General features: G+C 36.9%; 1 protein-coding gene and 1 pseudogene across 4 annotated transcripts; one reads left to right on the plus strand and one right to left on the minus strand.

Annotated features, from left to right (window-relative positions):
* Nucleotides 1-7,650, plus strand: LOC145586226 (putative galacturonosyltransferase 14). Its single transcript, XM_081643006.1, has 6 exons — nucleotides 1-869; nucleotides 2,335-2,387; nucleotides 2,477-2,632; nucleotides 4,146-4,736; nucleotides 5,331-5,633; nucleotides 6,682-7,650. The coding sequence occupies exons 1-6, from the start codon at nucleotides 656-658 to the stop codon at nucleotides 6,964-6,966; spliced, it is 1,602 nt and encodes a 533-aa protein (XP_081499132.1). The 5' UTR covers nucleotides 1-655; the 3' UTR covers nucleotides 6,967-7,650.
* A 2,484-nt stretch (nucleotides 7,651-10,134) lies between these two features.
* On the minus strand, nucleotides 10,135-17,294 carry LOC145584889 (pentatricopeptide repeat-containing protein At5g39350 pseudogene; annotated as a pseudogene). Of its 3 annotated transcripts, none has more exons than XR_014100440.1 (3): nucleotides 15,029-17,294; nucleotides 14,709-14,873; nucleotides 10,135-10,796 (listed from the first exon to the last, which is right to left on the minus strand). The product of XR_014100440.1 is annotated as a pentatricopeptide repeat-containing protein At5g39350 pseudogene, transcript variant X1 (transcript). The 3 variants fall into 3 exon arrangements; XR_014100443.1 differs by having other exon boundaries at nucleotides 14,709-14,878; XR_014100442.1 differs by having other exon boundaries at nucleotides 14,709-14,884.
* Between the last annotated feature and the right edge of the window lie 7,174 nt (nucleotides 17,295-24,468).

Raw genomic sequence — 24,468 nt, forward strand, 5'->3', positions numbered from 1 at the left:
GAGGAAAATTAAACAAACAAATTTTCATTATTTTTGTTTTCTTTTTTCATTTTTTTATCAGATTTTCCTTTGTTTTTCTTCCCTTGTTCCCAATCTCTCTCTAGTTTCTCTCTCTACCCCGATCCATCCATGAGAGAGTAGACTAAAAAAGCTTCAGCTTATTTACCCTCTTTCCCTTCTTTCCTTCAATGCTGATTTTCAATTACTCAAACAACTAATTTCCCAAAAAAAAAAAAAATCGAAAACCCCACTTAACCAAATCCAACAACAAAGAAAGAAATTATTCCGTCGTCACAGAATAATTTCATTTCATATCATTTTTCATATTATAATATAATATAAATCAATCCCAACTTATTGAATCTGAGCAACAAGATTAAAAACCAGGGTGGGTTGTTGTTTTTCTTGACAACAAGGGATTGTTGTTATTTTTTTATTTTTGAAGGGGTTTGAAAAAAAAAAGAGGGATCATTGTTGATCGGATGTTGGAGAGGTTGTCAAGGGGAAGATGGGTCGAGGGGAAACCGATTATAGGAGAATTGAATATACAACCAAAATCGAATGAACCCGAACAACAGCAGGAACAGAATTTATTATGTTATGTTTGTTGTAGTAGTTTGATAGTTATATATAGAGAATTGGTTAGAGGACGAGGATGCAGCTGCACTTGTCGCCGAGCATGAGAAGTATAACTATATCATCGAGCAATGGTGGGTTCGTTGACTTGATGAAGATCAAAGTAGCTGCTCGTCACATTTCATATCGTACCCTTTTTCATACAATCCTCATTCTTGCTTTTTTGTTGCCGTTCGTCTTCATTCTTACTGCTCTTGTTACTCTTGAAGGTGTCAACAATTGTTCTTCTTTAGGTATGATTTTGATTCCATTATTTTCTGGATCTTGGTTTTGATTTTTGTTTGATTTGGTTGTGTATCGATTTGCATTGATTGGAATTGGAATCTGATTGTTTGGATTTGTGGGTGTGTTTGTTTTCGATTTCTTGAATTCGATTGACATGGAATCACTTTGATTACGATGGTTTTGGGTTTGCCGACACTGGGCTGATTCCTGATGTCTTGGCTTTTTTGGGTTTGAATTAGGTTAGTTTTGGGTATAAGCGATTGTGTGTGTTCCCATTGTGTTGATTGGGATTGGATTGTTAATCGTTGTGGAGCTTTTTGTGATCTTAGCATTGTTTTAGGTTGCTGCTTTAGACGGCAATCGTTGCAATCGCTAGGTGTTTTGGGTATTACTAATTACTATAGCAGTATAACTGAAATCAGCGTTTCGATTTTTATTTGTATCTTGCAAAATCCTTTGTTTCTTTCTCTCTCTTGTGAGATAGTGTCGTTGGTTTATTGATTTTTGTATACAGAATGTTATAATTGTTGGTATTTAGATATGTATGGATGTATCCTGTAATGCAATTGGTAAGAGTTAATGCATAGATGCTCTTACATTTTTTCATGATTCAGAAATCAGAGATGGTCCCGGTGTTGGCTTATCATTAATTAAAGTGTGATCAGCGATCTTATAATTGTGAAGATGCCTAATGAGTTTAGCTGATGCCTAATCTAGTTCTAGCCTTCTAGGGCGCATGTTTTCACAGAGGTTTTGTATATTTTGCAATATAGCAGGGAGCATATTTTAACTCGCTAGCATTTGAATAATTGAACCTGACATTCACCCTAGTTCACCTCCTTTTGGAAGGGAGAGAAAGAAAGAAAATGAGAGAAGTAAAGGAAAGAATGTTTGCTCATTCAATGGTTCTTGCAATGTTTTATTGCTTTTTTGTACTGGGCACTAGGGCAATATTTCATTTGAAATTTTGTTAACAGGGCTTGAACATTACTTTGAATGATATATATGTTTCATGTTGATCTATTTTGGTGGCCTCTATTATTGTGCACTTTGTAAAGTTTTATTCCTCTCTTTCTTATCTTAGATAGAGCCGTTTAAATTTTGAGGTGTAAAGCAGTTACAGAGGAAAGGTTGTACTTACCATTATGGCTTAAATTTTTTGTGAAATCACACATAACCTTGAAAGGCTGCTACATTGTATCTTGTCTCTCTCGAGTTTCTTTCTTGTCTATTTGTGTGTTTGCATGCCGACCTCCGGTTCATTTGAGTGTTTGTCAAATAATTATAGCTTGATTCAAAGGCCACAGCTATTATATATAAACTAATCTATTATTCTGCTGTCATGTGCAATTTTCTGCTGGCTTTTCTTCTGGATAAAAAAATTAACCTTGTTTTTGCTTGATCTACTATTCTGTACGGCCAACTATTCAAGGAAGCTATGATTTTGACTTTTGTCTTTCCATTATGTTACAGATTGTTTAGGTAGGCGTTTTGGTCCCAGGCTCCTCGGTAGAGATGATTCAGGGGTATTAATTTTGTGCATGTTATTGTATTATATTTTTTCTTATGTGAAGCAAATTTACTTTTTCTCATTCTCTTTTTCATGTTGCAACAGAGGCTGGTTAGAGATTTCTACAAAATTCTTAATCAGGTCAATAGTGAAGAGATGCCATCTGGTCTAAAGCTTCCAGATTCATACGGTCAACTTGTGTCTGATATGAAGAACAACCAGTATGACGCAAAAACCTTTGGTTTCATCTTAAAAGGAACGGTATGTATTGCTCTTTCATATCACGAAGCCTATGTTCTGGTCTTCAGCTTACATTATTTGTGAAAGTCTGCATGAAGATAGATCTTGTGGATGTATATCTTTCTAACTTTTCATAGTTGAAATTGTGTATATTACACTTACGAGAATGCATATGGTAAACTAAAGTATGCAGAAATGTCATTATTATATTGTTTTGGAATATATGGAGACAAAACTTTTTATCTATATAATCTTTGGTAAACTAAAGTATGCAGAAATGTCATTATAATATGTTTTGGAATATATGGAGACAAAACTTTTTATCTATATGATATTTAGAGAGTTCAGGTACTCTATTATGGTTCCTTCTCCTGCAACATTAATTACTGATAATTAAAACAAAGGAGCTCTTAATAATTTTCTTTTTGCTCAAAACATTTTTTTTACCGTCATGAACAGTGGTCTATTGTACTGATAAAACTAGGGTAGCAGTTACTTCCATTTCTAATTTGGTCCACATAAGACTTTTTTTTTCTAGAAGTTTATAAAATTGTTGCTGAAAACCCAACGGTTATTCCTCTTGCAACATAAGTTACTGTGTTAAATTTTTAGAATGTCATATATATGCCCTAACTTTTGTTGTTTAGTAGTATATTTACACTGTTACGAAGAGAGCCATATGGCATTTTTGGGACGATAAAAGATGGGATTGTCATTTATAAACAACTAAGAGAATTTACTGTTCTATTTTGACTATCAACTCTGATGTCCATGAATATTTGTCTTCATAATCTTTGTTAGCAACTAGCCTTCCCTTATGTTTCTGAAATGTACATAATTTGTTAAACTGTGTAATTTGCAGTAGTGCTTCCAACACTTGTGGGCTAATTTAAAGTATTTAGGTAGCGAATTGTTCTCCTCTCACCTGTTCCATGTATTATAGCGAATTGCGAAATATGTGACACTGACAAGTACTTTTAGAGGATAAAAGTCTATCTGCACTTTCTAAATCTCTGGCCTGGTTGAAGGATTAGGTGACCTAAATATTTTCAATGCGATAGATTGGAGACTCTCTGTTGTTTCTGCATTGAGTACACTAGGCATGATGCTCTCACCAGGTTTCTGTTCTAGAAACAAAGAGAGCAGCTGGAATGGAGAAACTAAGATCAATTATTGTGATTGAAATAATATTTGTTCTAAATAGATTCTTAGAGTATGATGTGAAGTTCACAAAGTAAAACAAAAAAGAGATTTGGGTGATGCTGTAGCTTTTGTAATTTTATGGTTATAGGGCATTTGGGACTTTTTTTAATTACATTACATCAAATAATGGTTGGTGGTAGTCATTCCTCTCATAAATAATATAAAGTTTTAGAACTTATGTTTCTATCAATTATGATGCATGCGATGGTTGTCTTTTGGTGTGGTTCATATCCAAAACAATAACATATCTAGATCTGCTAATGTGTATATGTGTTTATGTTTGTGTATGGTAATGAAGTGATTGTTGACGATATAAATTGTTACTTAACAGATAGAGAAATTTGAAAGAGAAATTAGGGAAGCTAAGTTTGCAGAGCTGATGAACAAACACTTTGCTGCTAGTTCAATTCCCAAAGGCATCCATTGTTTGTCTCTGCGTTTGACTGATGAGTACTCTTCTAATGCTCATGCTCGCAAACAATTGCCCCCTCCGGAGTTGCTTCCACTGCTATCTGACAATTCCATGTACCATTTTGTTTTGTCCACGGATAATATTTTGGCTGCTTCAGTGGTGGTTGCTTCTGCTGTGCAGTCATCTTTGAAACCTGAGAAAATAGTCTTTCATGTTATCACTGACAAGAAAACTTATGCTGGCATGCATTCTTGGTTCGCTCTAAATCCTGTCTCACCTGCAATTGTTGAGGTAAAAGGTGTCCACCAGTTTGACTGGTTAACAAGAGAGAACATTCCAGTTCTGGAAGCTATAGAGAGCCATAATGGAATACGTAATTACTACCATGGAAACCATGTGACAGGAGCCAATCTCAGCGAGACTACTCCAAGAACTTTTGCTTCAAAATTACAGGCAAGAAGTCCAAAATACATTTCATTGCTCAACCATATCCGGATCTATTTACCTGAGGTAATTGTCATTTCTGAGGCACATTATTTGTTTGACTTTGATTACTGTTTATTTATTTTGTTGGGATAGATCCTATAAAATTTTATGGATTGAGTGAAAAGTCTGAAACAAATATGAGAAACACAAAGACTAATTTCCTGAAAAAGAAAGGGATAGTGGATGCAAGAGAGCTTAGAAATCTTACTCTAAATACAAGTATCTGCTGATTGATCTCAGAAGTTGAATTTGTTTGTGAATGTCAATGCACGTCTTCCTGTCTTTTTCTTTAAACTTCATTTTTTTCTCGTTGTCCCACTCCAGCACCAATACCTTTTGAAGGAAATTGGAAGAGTGAACACCTATCTTGCCCTCTTGTTAACTATCTTCCCATTGAGGCAGGCTTGTGCAAAACACCTTGCTGATTATGATTTTCTTTTCTTGATTTGATATCTCTTGAGGCTTCCTGTTTGTCCATCTTATAATAGTTTTTGTATGTGTACTCTGTAGCGTGTGTATTAATACTTGTTTAAGGTGGATTAAGCCATTAATGTGTATAGTAGTGTACTGTAGTGTAAACCAACTGGCTTTTAATTTCATAACATGGTTTTGGAGCAGCTATTCCCAAATCTCGACAAGATAGTATTCTTGGATGATGATGTGGTAATTCAGCGTGACCTAGCTCCTCTTTGGGATATTGACCTTGAGGGGAAGGTAAATGGAGCTGTAGAGACTTGTAGAGGTGCAGACGAGTGGGTGATGTCCAAGACATTCAGAAATTATTTCAATTTCTCCCACCCTCTCATATCACAGAATTTGAATCCTGATGAATGTGCATGGGCTTATGGGATGAACGTATTTGATCTGCGTGCGTGGAGAAAGGCAAGAATAAGGGATACTTATCACTCTTGGCTTAAGGAGGTAAAATTTTTAAAATGTTCTCAATTATATTCTTCTGTAGTTCTGTGTGTATCTGATTTAAATATTCTTGGAGTTTATATGCTGAACTAGGAAGGAGGGGGGGGGGGGGGGGGGGGTGCAGGATGCTGTGGCCATGAGGGAAATATGGTGGGGCATGGAAAAGCTATATTATCATGAAGTGTTTAATCTGCATCCCATTACTCTCGCACAACCCCCCCCCCCCCAAAAAAAAAAAAAAAAAAAAAAAAAAAAAAAAGAATCAGAGACTTAAAAGGGGCATACCAATAGGAAGTTGATATGGTCATTGCTCATGCTCACCAAACCTGCAATTTTCTGAGCCCTCCCATTTCTGTTTTTATCTGTCATATGCTGTTGGATAGGAATATTTTATTTTAGGTAGTAGTACAATGGCCGGTTGAGGCTGGGTGTGGTCTGACGGCTCTGACCTTTGAAGAGTAATACGTTGAATCCAGCCCTTTCAGACTTTTTTTCAAGTTCTCCTTTCTGAAAAAATAAGCAAATTATCAAGGAGGATTCTTGAAACGACTAAAGACTTTCTAAGTTTGACATTTAGATTTTTAGCTTCCCTCCCTTGTGGCTCTGTAGAAGCATGGGTCTTATAAAGGATTGTACTGCATATATATGTAATAAAATGAATGGGAAACTTTGGGTCCAATTTGCTAATAGTTTCTGATAACCTTGCTTACTTTGTCAATATATATATTTTTAAATTCAGATTACATACACCTTTTTTACTTTATGCCATAAATGGGAGTTTATTTTTTGTTCATCGTTTTGTTCATAGAAATATAGAATGTATTAATTCATATGTTTAAGACTTCCTTCATGCCACATTTCTACTTTTAGGTTCAGTCTTTGTCTTTTTTAATGACCCTTGTTTAATTGTATTAATTTTAGTGACAGCTTTTTTTTCAATCCTCATATTTGAAATAAGTAGACAATAATTTGCAGATGATATATGTCCTCTAGATCTTTTGTTATACTGGCATTGAGTTGTGACATGGATTTTATGTTATTTATTGTGCAGAACTTGAATGCAAACCTTACCATGTGGAAACTTGGAACTCTGCCTCCAGCTTTGATTGCTTTTAAGGGCCATGTACATCCGATTGACCCATCTTGGCATATGCTCGGTTTGGGCTACCAGAATAAGACAAATCTTGAGAGTGTGAAGAAAGCGGCAGTTATTCATTACAACGGTCAGTCGAAACCATGGCTTCCAATTGGCTTTGATCATCTTCGACCCTTTTGGACCAAGTATGTCAATTATACAAATGATTTTATTAGAAATTGTCACATATTGGAGTCATAGTCGTCACTCGTCAGTCAGCTACATGAGAATCTGAAGAAAAAAAAAAGGCAGGATAAAAATTGGATGTCTGCTTCTGATGTGTGTTTTCTAATGGGTAGAGAAGTGAAGGGAAGAGGCATCATAGAATTTGCGAAATGGTTAGATATTTGAGGTTTAAGACTCGGCAATGGCTTCTCAAATTAAAGGGGAGTAGCTGAGTAGGGTGGAGACTAGCATGGCACAAGAATTCATTTTTTCCATCTGTAAAATAACAACTCTTGTTAATTCTTTTGGTTGAGAAAGGACAGTAATGCTCGTTCTGTGGGCTTCTCACGTCTTATGGGATATAGTTCAATAATTGAAGATACATACTACGCACAGAATATTGCCCTTCCTATAATTGCAGCTCAGTGCATCAAGCCGAAGGCCAAGTTGGACTTCATATGAGCTCCCCGATGGTGATGGTTCCTCATCTGCCAAGCAAAAGATCGGGATATAGTTAATTCTTTTTTCTCTTTAATATCATTTTTTGGTACCTGTTATTTTCCATCAACTAGATTTCAGTTTTCCTACTTTTGGCTAGGGTAAGATTTGTCTTCTGCAACAGGTTCCTTGTAGTTGGGGATTAATCCTAGGTCATATCATTAAATTTTGCTTGTGTACGATTCTTGAGGGATATCTAAATGTGCAGAAATTCTTTCTCAAGTATCACAGACAACAATGCTTAGTTATACTACACCCCGAATCACTGTCTGTTTGGGTCCCTATTATTTTCCGCCACTAGATTCTTGAACGATGTTTAATCTGTGCAAAATTATATTTCTTTGAGTACTCGTGATTTTCATCGACAAGAACTCGTATATCTCATCTGAACAAAAGTTATGACTAGTAAACTATCCCATAAACTGAAGGTTAGTGTACTGAATCAATGTTGGCCTTGAAAACCTTCTTGGCCTATAAATTTAACTTATCATTAGGGATCTGCAGAGAGTCATCGAGTAGCCATGGGCAGTCCTTGGGGGGTCGCCTTATTGTTTATTACGGCGTTTTATTGATGGTTTATTATAACAATTATATAACACGATTTAAGAACCTATCAATGTCTTCGTAGCCTTAGTTTGATTTCCTTCATTAATGCTTTGATTCTAAACCTAATATTTCAGGTTGGTTACTTGCATTCTCGGTTTAGGTCTTAAATATTCAAATGCCACAATTAAAGTCTTTGAACATTCAAAGAATTTGTGAAGCACTAGTCCTCTACTCCTCTACAATTTCAGCAGACGTTTAAGACTTTGAGCCAAGGATGATGAGAAGGGTGGGTTGTGGGTAGTTGATAATACTTACTTTTCATTTGTGTTGAATAAGATGTTCTTAAATACATAGCTTTTTTCCTCATAAGAAACGTTCAAACACAAAATACTTTAATGCCGTATTCAAAACACATTTCCAAAATATTCTTATTCTATTAGTATCATTTTAAAGTATATTTATACTATAAAAATAATAGAATTAAGGAATAACTTTTTTAAGTATAGTCATTAGTAAATACCTTTTTTTTTTTTTTTTTTTTTTTTTTGGTGCTGAACGAGGAAGAAACCCTTACAAACAAAAAGAAGAAAAAACAAAGCAACACAAAGAGCAAACAAACAAACACAAAAAATAAACCAAGTAAACACCATTGAAACTCATTATCAAACAATTCAATTGTCCATGTGAGTTACACTTGTCGATATTCCTTTGAAATATTCTTTTAAACCCAATATATGATAGACAAAAGTGTATCTCAAATAAACTTAGGCTCCGTTTATTTCAACGGAAAACAACTTTTTAGAAAAATGATTTTCTAGGGAAAATAATTTCCAAGGGAAAACCATAATTGCAAAAAAAAAAAAAAAAAAAAAAAAAAAAAAAAAAAAAAAATCTTTGTTTGTTTCCTTGTAAGAAAAATTATATAGGAAGGGGAAAATATGAATGGAAAAGAGAAGATAGATGAGAAGAGAAGGGATGTAAGGAGGAAAATGTTTAGAAGGAAAACATTTTCTACTATTAGGAGAACTATTTACTACTCTGTACCTTTGGAAAAATTTATTAGGAGAACAATGGAAAATGAAAATTATTTCATAGAAAAATATTTTCCATCAAAACAAATGGAGCCTTTATATAATATTAGCTTGCAAAACACGTAGTTTACATTAAGACTTGTAATGAAGAAATAAACATAAGTTCAAAATCTTTACATATCATGATATAACAGGATTTAACTTTTCGTAAAAATTCATAAATCTCAATCACCATCTAGCACAATATCTATGTTTCTGTACTCGAAATAATTCTTCACAAACATCAATAATAATGATTAACACTTACTAAACAAAAATAAGTTATATCTTTAATACGTTCTCCTTAACAAATCCTTTTGTTACTTATGAACTCATTTAAAGATCAATGAGAAATACATGGCTATCGAAATCGTGAGCATCAGCATGTATCTTCCAGATCCATGTAGTAGTTTCAGGGCCTTTAGCTAATGTTCTTGAAAAATGACCGGGTCTGGCCCATTCCTCAAACGAAGTTTTACAGGATTCCTATCTACCAAAATTTTTACTTCTGGTTCCGACGAACGAATCGTTGAGTCCTCCTCTTTCCGAACAAGACATATAAAGAGACCTGCCAACATTCAAATAATTGGTGAACCTCAGAGAGATATTTAGAATTTTTTTTCTTTCACTTCTATCTTCCATCTCTCTATTTTTTTAGTTATTTACTAGAGAAATTATGATCCGAAAGTTGATTCAGGGAAAGTGTTCGGATCTATTATGACATAGATGTGCGGCGCTCAACGGACCTTTTTTTGAGATACAAACCCCTTTTTGGTTTTTTTTTTTTTTTTTTTTTTTTTTTTTTTTTTTTTTTTTTTTTAAGGTAAAAATGCCTTTTTTGTGCAACTTAGATTATTCGTATCTCAGTTCGAATGTATTAGATATAGCTACTTAATGTTTTACATAGAATATAAGACTTTTTTAGATTCTATTAAAAAATACTCTATTGAAAATAGAAAAAATCACACAAACAATTGTTAGTTATTACTTATTACTAAGAAACAGTATTTAATCAATCAAAGATAACACTGGAGTATTATCTTATCATTAAACAACAAAAATAATTTTGTAATTTATTTTCACTCACAAAACTAAATTAAACACTCCTATAAAAAATACTTCATAATTTAATAAAAATCCATTTCTAAAAACCAAATTAACTACATAAGTTCAATTGGGCCTTACTAATTGTAATCAGAAACAAAATTGGGAATTGAGATCAAGGCTTGTATTATAATATAATGTATCAACCCATTTTAGGCTCTTGGGATAAAAAGATAGTAGATAGGCGAGCAGTAGAATTCATTTCACGGGTAACAGCAACACAACACTCACACTACCTTGCACTTTTGCAGCAACACGACAGCAAGCAATGACAGCTCCTAGCTGACAGCAGTGGTGGCAGTAGCAAATGGATCGGTGGAAAGGCTGAGCACTGGTGGCAAACATTAGTGGGTAAAAGAGGCGAGACAGGGCAACAGGTCCAACAACAATAACAATGCATGGACATATCGGCCCACATGCAGCAGCAAAGGAGGCTCTTGACCCGTTTACACCAGGGAAAGACAATTGGTTCAAATTGCAGTTTTCTGGCAAGAGTCGAGTGATAGAATGGGCGGTGATTCCTGGTGTTGGAAGTGCTTGAGCCTGGGGTGACAAAAGAGACCAAGGTTTCTCTTTGGTTTCATTACTACAGTTAAAGAGTTCGCACTGGACACCTCTTGATCTTCAAATTCAATGAACCTCTACAGTCTGCACACAAAGGAACAAACAATATATTAAACAGAGAAATATTGTTTCGGGTATCGTCAATCTTTTCATATTTTACAATGACTAATTCCATCTTAAAATCAAGCTTCAACCTATAGCAGACGGACCATTCAGTAAATTAACAGGACTAGAGAGTACAATTGAGCTGCCCGAGATTACAAAATATCAAAAATATTAATAATCAGAGTAAAATTCAGAGGATGAACAGCAAACAGACTAGAAGTCACATTATCATAAAAGAGAAAATGAGCCATCAGTTGCATCCAATGCTTTCAACTGTAAGCACCCTGTAAGCAAAGAGGAATAGCCTTAGCAGATTGAGGAGGGGAACTGAGAGAGAGCATCATGGTGAAGTAAAGACACGGGGGTGACTAACCTTCCACTGATTTGCAATGTCAGTGTTCCAAGTCTTTTACGGTCGGGGTCTTACCAATGACAACAGGCCCTTAGCAGCAACAGCGGCCATATTTAAAAGTCCTTCATCCCACTAACCCATCTCAACGGTTATAGAAGAATCCGATGAGAAAAGAAATTTGCTTCATTCAGTTGTGTTTTCAGAGTTTCTAAAAGTATTATAGGTTTCTCAACTGTAAAACTTGCAAGAGAAACTTCATCATAGCCTACCTTGTGCTTGGAATCACTCAGATTTTATACTGAAGAAATATAAGGAAACAAAGCAGTGTTCTCTCCTCAAAATCTGGATACTTTAATTGGCAAAGGAAATCTAGTGTATATAAACTATGAAAGTTTATACTATTAGACGACCGTATCCTAAAATGTGTACAGTTAACAGATTTCTAAGGGTAAATTAATTGGTTAATTTAGTTGTGTCCAAGTTTTTCCTTATCTCCTTTACTATTTCTAGACTTGACATACTTAAAAATTTAGGAACCTCAACTTATATAACTTCCTTGCGAGACCCAATTTGTTGCTTAGGATAAACTAAGGAGCACTAAGTGCATAAATTTACTGCTTTCCAAATATTATCAAGTCGACAAACACAAGTGAGAGTTCACACTCATCAAACTTGGTTCTAAAAACTCAACAACCATGAACAGCATTATGCCTAACAGAAATAAACCAACCAAATAATCCATAGAGGTGATTGACATCATATACACTCTTACGGGTCTGCAATTACATGATATAGGGCTTATGGACAATAATCTGTAAAAAGTGAACAGTTTGGCTCTACTAATACTTGGATTACAAAACACATAGTTTGAGACATTCAATGACTTGCTCTACCAGTGGATGTCCATATCTTCCCATAAAATGTAAAATGTCAACTCCACAAAAGCATCACAGTCTCATCAGGATAACAAAGGAGCCCCTCCCCAATTCATTAACACTACAGTAATAGTACATTACATCAGATAAAAGTCGGGCAAAGTTGCCCTGTGACTCCTGTCAAGTACTCCAATGGCTGTTTATCAAAGAAAACGATTTTAATCCAAGATTGAATTCACCACAAAAACCTGTCCCGCCTTTTGCAGAATTTTTTTTAACAAGTCAGAGTGATCTGCAAAAGAGCACAAGTTGAAACTCACAGCAATTCATAGAGATCCCCCGATTCCTAATCTAATACGCAGTACTTTTCATGATACAGGAAAATAAAGTGAAGGAATCTATAGAGTAAACACAAATGGAAATGGTTTACTATGGAGACAGGAAAGATGATACACTGAAACTTGTTAGGTCTCCTTAAGGGACGGAAACATTTTTCAAGAAAATGATTATGAAAAACAATTTTCAAGGAAAAGTACAACTGCAAATATATATTTCGTTTGTTTGCTTCCCTGCAACAACAAAAAGCCTTGGATGGGCGGTGATATATATGACACCCCTTGGGGCTCTTGGATGGATGATGATATGTATGACGCCCCTTGGGGCTAAGAGCCCCTTGGGTGGACGATGATATGTATGACACCCCTTGGGGCTAAGAACCCCTTGGGTGGACGATGATATGTATTGTACTTTTTGTGCACAATTTCGTATAATTGTACATATTATCCGTACTCTTTTCTGCATGATTGACAAGTGTTTGTGACACGTGTGTGGACTAAATCGATTGAACCAAATTGCGGTTCACTTTTCGAAGTATATATTTCTCTAAATATAGCCAGTTGCTTATTCATTTCTCATTCGCAATTTCAATCTCAAAAATTTGTAGCGAGGAAAGTCTTTGTAAAGAGAGAGGTGCTTATTTTAATTTAATTGGAAGACACTATCTTTTAAGGTACGCCTTTGTTTCCTTATGCTTTCTTTCTTGTTTATGGCTTCTTATTCAACTTCTTTTAGTAAGTTGTGAAGGGGGAGCTCTTTAGGAGAGCCTGCCGTGAAAGTAGCATTTGTTGCTTCCACGCCGACGTGTAGTTGGACAAGGTAAATGTGAATGAAAATGAATAAGAAACTGGCTATAATGTATGCTTCGAAAATTTAACCGCAATTTGGTACAATCAATTTGGTCCACACGTGTCAGACACTTGTCAATCATGCAGAAAAGAGTACAGAGAATACGTACAATTATACGTAATTGTACCCAAAAAGTTCAATACATATCATTGTCCATCCAAGGGGCTCTTAGCCTAAAGGGGCATCATACATATCATCGTCCCAAGGAGTGTCAAACATATCACCGTCCATCTAAGGGGCTCTTAGCCCCAAGGGGTGTCATACATATCGCCACCCATCCATCCCCAAGGGACGACCCGAGCGCATCATCGTGTTCTACACCATCCAATTCTATGTCTTAGAGCAAGACCATGATCGGAAAAATGGCATGTTCACCATGCTAGAGGCCTTTTTCACGATTTCGTTGGACCAAATACCCCCGAGAATTTGCAGCTGCATAGAGCTCGAAAAAATACGCAATTTGAAAAAAAAAAAGTTTGCTCAATTCGGACACCCAAAGGCCAAGTTATGACCTCCTGAATTTTTGTCAAAATTTACAAAGCAACGGGCGAGACCACTACTAAAAAAGATGAAATGGGTCATTTTTAAGCATTCTTGATGGTGAGGGAAAGTGTCCATGACACTTCATCGCCCACGGGGCATAAAGGTCCCAAAAACACTTCATCGATTGAGGCAAATGGATGCTAAAGTGCAATAAAAAAAGGTCCGGAGCCCCTCACATTGTCACTCGAGCCAAGAGGTTGCACTTCATCTCCAAGCGCGGGCTGGTTCGAGTCGGCTCGCAACACATCATCGCCGAATGCTACTAGAGGAGCACCACGTCATCGCCCAAGTGCATGCTGGCGCGCGGCATATCATCGCTGGGTAGCGGGAGGCATGCTCGCTCAGCAAGGGCTGCATATCACCGCCTAGGGCCTAGCATGTCGCCAGCCCACAACGTTTAGGTGGCTAGGCCTAAAATTTTTGCCTAGCATGTTGCGAGTCCACAGCGTCTAGGCCTAACATTATCGCCTTGATGCTCGCCGGCGAGGTAGCTAGCTCACCTAGGCAGCACGCCCAGACCAAGATCGCCTAGCCTAGGCTGCTAGGCTAGGCTCACCCATCCCCAAGCTCGACCAATGCCCTACCTCGGATTTGATGCGCTCTCACTCGAGTGTACTCTTGTACTCACGCAAGGATTATTTTCTGACAAACTCCCAAACCGCAGAGTAGGCTTCACGATTTGCCGTGGGGCTAATGTTTAGACCCCCTTGTGGGCCCACATTCATTAAATGCGGAAATTACCAAAATACCCTTGTTTAAACCCTAAAGAAAGAATATTCCAGAATCGTGAACAACACGCATCCTGAGAAACCCTAAGTCCCTAATACAGCCCAACAGTGCCTAATACCACCCTTACGTGACACAAATGCTCTGAAACTGAATGATTTGGAATCCAAGCTGTGAAAGTAAGAAGCATTGCAACAAGGTTAAGGTTACCTAGTTTATATCACGGTCGCATCCATTGTTCCAATTAAATCATACTTCATAAATTCCATTAAGCTCTGCTTAAAATGGAATATGGTCTTCCTATTATTTTGCTGGCTTTCTCTGAAAAGCAGAACTTGACGTCAGAATTAGCTACGAATCGCCAACCATTTGCACCTGCACTGCAACTTTTTGAAACAATAAAGTCAAGGACTACAACATCTCCACAATCTGATAATAGTTGCAAAGTAGTATAGCATATGTATTATGAAGAGGAAGGAGGTGTAGAGAGAGTGCAATTTCTGTTCATTAAAAATATATGCTTTCATTACCTGATCACTGTTATACAAGCATGGATCAGAATATCAGATGCCATGATTCATGAATTGCTTCAGATCTTAAGAGATGGCCTGGTTTAGAACTAAACACCAAAAGCAAGCTTCAAAAACAAGCACTGCACAGGACCCCCAGGAGCTCCCTACCCATCCTCATTTTTTTCCAAGGTTACCTAAATGACTTTGACCTCGACCAAACTATGACCAGGTGTCTTTCTTAATCCAACTTTATCTATCATCGAACGCATATTCTCTGCATCTTTCCATCTGCCTGCAGAAGCATATATGTTTGCCAGCAAGACATAATTACCCATGTTCTCTGGCTCCATATTAAAAAGTAATTTTGCAGAAATCTCTCCAAGTTCAACATTTTGATGTGCCATGCAAGCACCCAGCAAAGAACCCCAAACAGCATGATTAGGCATAAACGGCATTGTTATGATCAGATCATATGCTTCTTGCAAACGACCAGCCCGACCAAGAAGATCAATCATACATGTATAATGATGAATACTGGGATTCATTTGGCATGTTCTGAGCATCAATGTGAACAGCTCAAGACCCTCATCTACTAAACCAGCATGGCTACACGCATCCAGAACACAGGTGAAGGTAACCTCATTGAATTTAACTCCAGATTGAACCATGCGCTTAAAAAGTAAAACTGCATAATCACCATGCCCATGTGCTCCATATCCAGCCATTAGTGCACTCCACAAAGTAATATCTCTGCACTCCAGTGGAACTTCACTGAATATCTTCTGAGAATACTTCAAGTTTCCACATTTTGAATATAAATCAATCAGGCCCCTCAAAACTTCGTATTCTGAGAGAAATCCAGATTTTAAAATGTAGCTGTGAACACTAAAAGCTTGTTGTCCGTCAGCTAAATCAGAACAACCACAAAGGAGACTACTAAAAGTAATAGCATCAGGACGTATTGCTTCATGCAACATTTGTTTAAAACAGTGTACTGCATTACTCGCCAAACCATTATGTGTATATGCAGAAATCATTGCGTTCCAGGATGCTACTCTCTTCTGTGAACTTTGATCAAAAATTAAAAAGCAATAACAGACATGATTGCATTTCGCATACATGTCAATCAAAGCGGTTTCAATAATTGCATCACGGAAAAGATTTCGCCTAACTCCCCAAGCATGCAAGCACCTGCCATGTTTCACTGCCTGCAAACTTCCAGAAGCCTGAAGCAACATAGCAATAGTCACTGAATTAGGCACCACTTTTTCGAGGTGCATCAACCTACAAAGGTTCAATGCATATCTAGCATTGTCATTCATAACATACCCTTTCATCAAAGAGGTCCATGTCACTACATCTTTCTCCTTTATCCTGTCAAACACTTCTCTAGCATCATTCATGCTACCACATCTTGTATACATATTAATCAACGCGTTACATATACATACATCATCTCGTAGTCCCTTCTCTTCAACAATCCCATGAACCTTTCTTCCAAAACTTAAATCATCTAAATCCCCACAAGCAGACAACACAGATAACACAGCAGACCTATTAAGCTCTGCACCAACACCAATCATTTCATCAAAGATCACTAGAGCATCATTAGCACACCCATTCTTAACAAACCCACTTATCATAGTCGCCCAAGACACCATATCCCTCTCACCCATCACATAAAAAGCGCGCCTCGCCATCTCAACCGCACCACAATTCATGTACATAGCCAATAAAGAATTCAACAAAAACACATTTGAACCAAACCCACCAGTTATAACTTTCCCATGAATCACAACACCAGTCTTAAGCAATGACAAGTCTCCACAAGCCTTAATAACAAAAGGGTATGTAAATTTGTCAGGAAACAAATACCCAGATGACAATACATCAACAAAAAGCTTAAGAACCTCAAATGGGGAACCACTTTGAGAGTGCGCCCTAATAATGGCGTTATACAAGAACAACTTTGGTTGACGCAATTCGTCGAACAGCTTACATGCATATGCAACATGACCACAAAGAGCATAACTTGAAGCAAGATTAGAGCAAAGAGTAAAGGGTTTGAAAGAGGAGAGAGAAAGTATACCAGTACTGATGATGTGAGCGTGAAGTTGCTTGATTTTAGAGAGAGATCGAGCGTTGGTGTAGCTTTCCAAGAGTGAGACAAACTGTGTTGTGGAGAGAGAAAATTGTTTGAGTTTTGAGGGAAGAGGAGTAATTTTGGAGGCCATTCAAAAATGGCGGATGGGTGTAGTTGATGGAGAAGCCATGGTAGTGAGACTCGTAATTGCGACACTTCTCAGATTAATGCACTTCTTTCTCTTGCAAACCGTATAGCACGAGTACAATTAGGCAAAATTGTGTGCGACTGTGTGAGCCCTTTTCAATTCACCTTAAAAAAAACATAATTTTAATTCACATAAAAATTCAAGCTTTGTATAAAATACTAGTATTTTAGTTCCGTAAAAATAAAGTGATATGAAGAAAAGTCTTATTGTATTGTATTGTAATTAGTTTTAGGAAAATTTGAATTTCATTACTCTCAAAAGGCCAATTTTTTATACTACGTACTTCTTATAAAAACCACCACTATTTTTTTTTAGCCACCGTAAAAAGAAAAAAAATTATATTTCACTACCACTTACGGAGTAACAATTTACGTCAACGAAATCTTGGTTTTGCTGAAAGTGGTTTCATGCGCGCGGAATTGTATGGTTAAACTTGTAAGATGTAACATTAAGGTGTAGTCAGTTATCATATAATCTTGGAGTGCGTTATGATGGACTACACCGTATCACAAATATATAGTATAAATATAGTAAGCAAATACTGTAGACAATATTGTTTGCACACGAGACATTATTCATATGTGAAATGATTAGCATTATCAATAACAAATAATCGAATTGACCGACATTTTGTACATCATTTATGCTAGGTAATTGTAAGTAAAGTAGGAAAAATGACTTTTTAGCCTAATGATTTCTGCATAGTTTTATGTAATTTATAGGTAACAATAGCCAACAAAAGCAATAATTGATGAAGCATGGCATCCCAGCTGAAAGCCTGAAACTATTAGACAAAGCAATTACGAAGTACAAATCAGTAGAAGACAATACAGAAGTTGGTTTTGCAAGAACATTTACTTAACTTCTAGGCCAATTATTTCATTAATATGCATCAAGTCATAAACAAAGCCAGATAGTAGAAGTATTATAGCAACAACGGAATTATACAAAAAAAAAAAAAGAAAATAATTAACATATCAAATAATATTAAAAAATAAACTTGAAACCATCACTCATCGGTGTTCACCTCATCCCTCCTAACATATTCAACAACTTTAACAATGCTCTATATGTGACAAAGAGTAGCGCTCATGTCAATTGCAAATTAATGACTAAGTTGTAAGTAGTGGCGGGAATAATTTATGGTAATGACAAGTAAAGGTTTCTGATCCACGACAACATATGAGTCTGTAAAATTAAGTTAATTAATTGGTTTAATTAATATAAAATAAATTTTATACAACAAAAGTTTTTGAGCAAAAGGCCCAATCTAAATAGTATGTTTTATTCATCCCTGACCCTTTGTTAGGTTTCAAACTTCCCACTCTTGTTTTTGCTGGTGTCATCAAAGTGTTGCAACAAAAGGGTATTTTAGTCAGTTTTGGCGGGAAATTTGGTTAGCTGAGTTTGTTAATCATTTTTGTCCTTTTCTTGGTTGTTAGAAAAATAAGATTCCTTTTGTTTTTGCTGTTAAGGTTAATTAGCTGGATATATAGGCTCATGCTTTGTATTAAGTTTTCATTATGAAATTAATACATTGAATCTTCTCTCTATCCTTTCTCTCTATCTCTTTCTCTCTCTATTCTGTTATTCTTCTTCTTCTTTTCTCTGTTTTTCTTCTCGAGTTTTTTCAGCATTTCTGGATTGAAATCTCTCTGAAGTTTTAACCATATTAGTGGTATCAGAGCAGTCCCTGTTCTCTCTGTTCATTCTGGCACCTACTCTCACCACACGCGTAACAAAAATGGAAGCTCAACTCTCAAACAATGGAAAGGAAGCTTGAGGATCAAGCCGCAGCAGCTGCTGCAGCATCTGCTGCTTCTGCTAAGCAGATCGAGGATCTTTTGGGGATGATGCAAGTTATGAAAGATCACATATCTAAGTCTGATGACCGTATTGTTCAGCCTAAATTGGGGTATAATCCTAAACTTGACTTTCCAAAATTTGATGGTAGTAATCCCAGAATTTGGCTTAAAAAGTGTTGCAAATATTTTGATCTTTGTAAAATTCCTGAGGATCAAAAAGTTGATTTAGCTTCTTTAAACATGCCGGGGAAGGCTGAAAACTGGATTTATAGTTACTTAGCTACGCGTGTTAAGGTGGATTGGAGTGACTTTGTTATTGATGTTAATGCTCGTTTTAAGGATGAGAGGGGAATGAATGTGGTAGAGGAATTTAATAAACTGCAACAAATTGATAGTATTGAATCTTATGTGGATGAGTTTGAAAGTTTGAAATCGATTATGCAGCAAAATAGCCTTTGCTTACCTGAGAATTACTTGCTGGAGAGTTTTATTGGAGGTCTTAAACCTGGCCTTAGACCATTTGTCAGAGCCTTTAAACCTCAGACTATGGCTGCAGCCATTGAATATGCCAGACTGCAGGATGAATTCATTTCTGCTAACTCACAAAAAACTTACAAAACAACCACACCTTACCAAAAACCTTACAACACGTCCAAACACCCACCCTTACTTCCCACACCACCAAATCCACCCTTCACTAACCCTAGACCTGTATCCAAACCTTACCAGAAACCCAAATATGTTCCTGCAGACATAAGAGCTGAAAAAATTGCTAAGGGTCTTTGTTATTATTGTGATGCTCCTTATGAGAGGAATCACAAATGCTCTTTCAAAGAACCTCATTTATTCACTGTTGAGATCCCTGGTCTGGATGAGGTGGATGCTGCTGCAGTGGAGCTAGAGGAACAGGAGGTGGATGAAGTAGATCCTAGAATCTCTTGCAGTGCCTTGATTGGGGGGCACAACTTTCATACAATGAGAGTTAAGGCTATGGTGGAGAACATCCCTTTGCATACATTGATTGATTCAGGAAGTACACATAATTTTCTGGATGTTCACTTAGCTACTAAACTGGGCTGTAAGTGTGAGCCAATTGAGGGTCAAGCTGTGATGATTGCTGATGGCAATCAGTTGCTATGTCAGTCTGTCTGTAAGCAGTTTACATGGTCAATTGGGGTTCATAAATTTGTTGCTGATGTGATGCTCATTCCCCTGGGAAGCTGTGATATGGTGCTTGGAATTCAATGGTTGAGCACTCTAGGGTCTATTGCTTGGGACTTTAAACAGCTCACCATGAAGTTTCAGCTAAATGGTGTTGGGGTGGAACTCTAGGGAATTCCTATCAAGAAGCTTAAGGTGTTAGCAGCTGGTCCATCTCAGAAATTATTATAAGATGCTTCACAGATCTGTCTTATACAAGTTTCTGAGATTTCGATACCAATCACTTCTTGTTTGGTACAGGGTTGTGAAGAAACTGGGGAATACCCAGAGTTACAGGCTTTGAAACACAAATTTGCTGCAGTTTTTGATGACCCTACTGGTTTACCTCCTAGTAGAGGAACTTTTGACCACAGAATTCATTTAGAGCAAGGCATGGGGGCAGTCAACATCAGACCCTATAGATATCCCTTGAAACAAAAGGATATCATAGAACAATTGGTGCAGGAAATGTTGGATAGGGGAATCATTCAATCTAGCACCAGTCCATTTGCTTCCCCAGTAGTCTTGGTGGGTAAAAAAGATGGAACATGGAGGCTTTGTGTTGATTATAGAGAATTGAATAGGAGAACAATCAAGAACAAGTTTCCTATCCCTGTCTTAGATGAGCTCATTGATGAGTTATCTAGGGCAATGGTTTTTAGTAAGCTGGATTTAAGAGCAGGATATCACCAACTTAGAATACATCCTAATGATGTATTCAAGACTGCTTTTAAAACCCATGAAGGGCATTATGAATTTTTGGTTATGCCATTTGGTCTAACTAATGCCCCTTCCTCATTTCAGAGTTGGATGAATTCTGTTTTCAAACCATTACTCAGGAAGTGTGTATTGGTGTTCTTTGATGACATTTTGGTTTACAGCAAGAGCTTGGAAGAGCATTGCACCATCTTAATGAGGTGTTTATTGTTATGTCTCAGCATGCTATGTATGTCAAAGACAGCAAATGTTCTTTTGTGACTGATAAAGTAAAGTATCTGGGGCATTTTATCTCAGGAAAGGGAGTTGAGACTGACCCTAGCAAGGTGGCTGTTATTAACTCTTGGCTAGTTCCAACTTCTGTAAAAGAGTTGAGAAGCTTCCTAGGTTTGGCTGGATACTACAGAAAGTTCATTAAAAATTATGCTATTGTGAGCAAACCACTAACTGATTTGCTGAAGAAAGGAGCTTTTGAGTGGCATGATGGAGCACAGTTTGCTTTTAACAGTCTAAAGAAAGCAATAGTTTCTGCTTCTGTACTGGCTATTCCAGATTTTTTCTAAACAATTCACAGTGGAGACAGATGCATCTAAGACAGGTATTGGTGCAGTATTGATGCAGAATCAACACCCCATAGCTTTCATCAGCAGATCTCTTGGTTCAAAATGGCAAAAGCTTTCTGTCTATGAAAAAGAGCTGTTAGCCATGGTTTTTGCAGTACAAAAGTGGGAGCAGTATTTGATGGGCTCTCATTTCATTGTTAAAACAGACCAAAAGAGCTTAAAATGGCTTTTGCAACAAAAAATTTCAACCCCATTTCAGCAATTTTGGTTGTCTAAGTTAATGGGTTTTGATTATGAGATTCAATATAAGGCTGGACATGAAAACAGTGTTGCTGATGCTTTATCTAGGGTGCAGGGCTCTGAGTTTATTCTAATGGCCATCTCAGTAATTGACTCTGATCTAGTTCACCATATTCAGGCTAGCTATACCTTGGATGATAATACTCAGGAGATTGTAGCTAAGCTCAGTCAGGGTGTTCTGGTTGCTGACTTCGGTTTACAGGATGGCTTGCTTAGGAAGCATGGAAAGATTGTGGTGGGACCAGATGATAACCTCATAAAGGAATTGATTGGCTGGCAACATGCATCTCTGGAGGCTGGTCACTCTGGTAGAGATCAAACTCAAAAAAGATTGAATAAAATCTTTTATTGGAGGGGCATGGCTAGGGATGTGAGTCAATATGTTAGAAAGTGCTTAATTTGTCAAGCTTCAAAATATGATACTGCTGCAAAACCTGGTGCATTACAGCCTTTACCTATACTAGAACAAATCTGGACAGACATCTCAATGGACTTCATAACAGGTCTTCCAATGTCTATGCACAGGAATGTAATCTTTGTAGTGGTGGATAGGCTTAGCAAATATGCTCACTTTATGGCTTTGAAGCATCCTTTTACTGCTGTAGAGGTGGCTCAAGCATATTTGGACAATGTTTTTAGGCTTCATGGGTGGCCAAGGAGCATTGTGACTGATAGGGATTCCATCTTTCTGAGTCAGTTTTGGAAGGGCCTGTTTTCTCTATATGGAACAGAATTCTTACTGTCTACAGCTTATCACCCTGAGACTGATGGGCAAACTGAGGTAGTCAACAGGTGTTTGGAAACATATCTCAGATGTGTCACTAGTGATAAACCTAATGAATGGTGTAAATATCTTCCTATGGCTGAGTGGTGGTACAACACTCATTTTCATTCTTCTACTGGAATGACCCCATATGAGGCTGTCTATTGTCAACCTCCCCCAGTTCACTTGCCTTATCTTCCTGGTGAATCAAGCAATGAATTGGTAGACAGGAGTATGCAGAAAAGAGAAGCTGTTTTGATGATCTTAAAGGCAAATTTGATCAAGGCTCAGCAAAGAATGAAAGTTCAGGATGATAAAAAGAGATCTGAAAGAAGCTTTGTGGTTGGTGATTGGGTTTGGTTGAAGTTGCAGGGCTACAGACAACAATCAGTGCAGTTTAGAAGTAATAACAAACTAGCTGCTAAGTATTTTGGGCCATTTAAGGTGATGTCAGTAGTTGGAAAGGTTGCATACAAGATTCATCTTCCTAGCACAGCCAAAATCCATGATGTTTTCCATGTGTCACAGTTGAAACTGTTTCAAGGTGACTTGCCTGCTGCGGCTGTGTTTCCTACAGCTTTGGATAAACAGTCGGCTCCTATTCAGGTTCTTGAGTCTGTGTTAGATCACAAATTTGTGCAGATTGCTGGCATTCCTACTGAACAATTGTTAGTTCAATGGCAAGGTACTCCTAGGCATGAAGCTTCTTGGGTGACTCTCTCAGATTTTATGGCTCAGTTTCCTGGTTCTACTCATCTCTTGACTTGAGGACAAGTCTGCTTAAAGGGGGAGGGTATGTTGCAGCAAAAGGGTATTTTAGTCAGTTTTGGCGGGAAATTTGGTTAGCTGAGTTTGTTAATCATTTTTGTCCTTTTCTTGGTTGTTAGAAAAATAAGATTCCTTTTGTTTTTGCTGTTAAGGTTAATTAGCTGGATATATAGGCTCATGCTTTGTATTAAGTTTTCATTATGAAATTAATACATTGAATCTTCTCTCTATCCTTTCTCTCTCTCTCTCTTTCTCTCTCTATTCTGTTATTCTTCTTCTTCTTCTTTTCTCTGTTTTTCTTCTCGAGTTTTTTCAGCATTTCTGGATTGAAATCTCTCTGAAGTTTCAACCATATCACAAAGTAACCTGCATACGGAGTGAGTGACTTTCAAATCATCAATGTGCATCATGGGAAAATTACAATTTTTTTTAATATCATATGTTGTATATTTCTTGTATTATCTTAATCTTAATTTTAAAATCATTTTGTATCTTCTCTAATCTCTAACTATAAGAATTAATTTCTGATTACAAGATCGTTGCAGGAATTAATTGCTTCCAAATAAAATAAAATAAAATAAAATATCCTAAGCTACTTAATGTGCTTCCTCAAGAAGCTCTATCAATGCCCGTCAAAAGAAATCAAATTGATCTATGTGTAACTTGTCCATTCTTTCATTCTACTAAAACATACAAGTGATAGTCTATATTCAAGTAATTTCCTCCCAGTAAATACTCCCTACAGGTCAACTACTGAGGTCTCTACATATCTGGGCACACTACTTATTTGGGTAGAATATGAACAGAACAAATTCAAGCTAAGCAAAGGAGAAAATATCAAACATTTTTGCAGCTATTCAGAAAACAAAGCTCTAAAATGAGTAGTTCAGATAAACAACAGTTTGCGCAGCATTAGAGGAGCAAAACCAACAATGATATCAACTCCATTTGCTTCTCCCAAAGCCCAGTCGTCTCTAAAGATTTCTTCATCATAGCTTGTTGGTCCACCAGCAGCATACGTATCACCATCTCTTACGCCTCCATATCTCTA

The sequence above is a fragment of the Chenopodium album genome, chromosome 16, assembly GCF_948465745.1.
Source record: "Chenopodium album chromosome 16, dcCheAlbu1.1, whole genome shotgun sequence".
Taxonomy (NCBI): Eukaryota; Viridiplantae; Streptophyta; class Magnoliopsida; order Caryophyllales; family Amaranthaceae; genus Chenopodium; species Chenopodium album.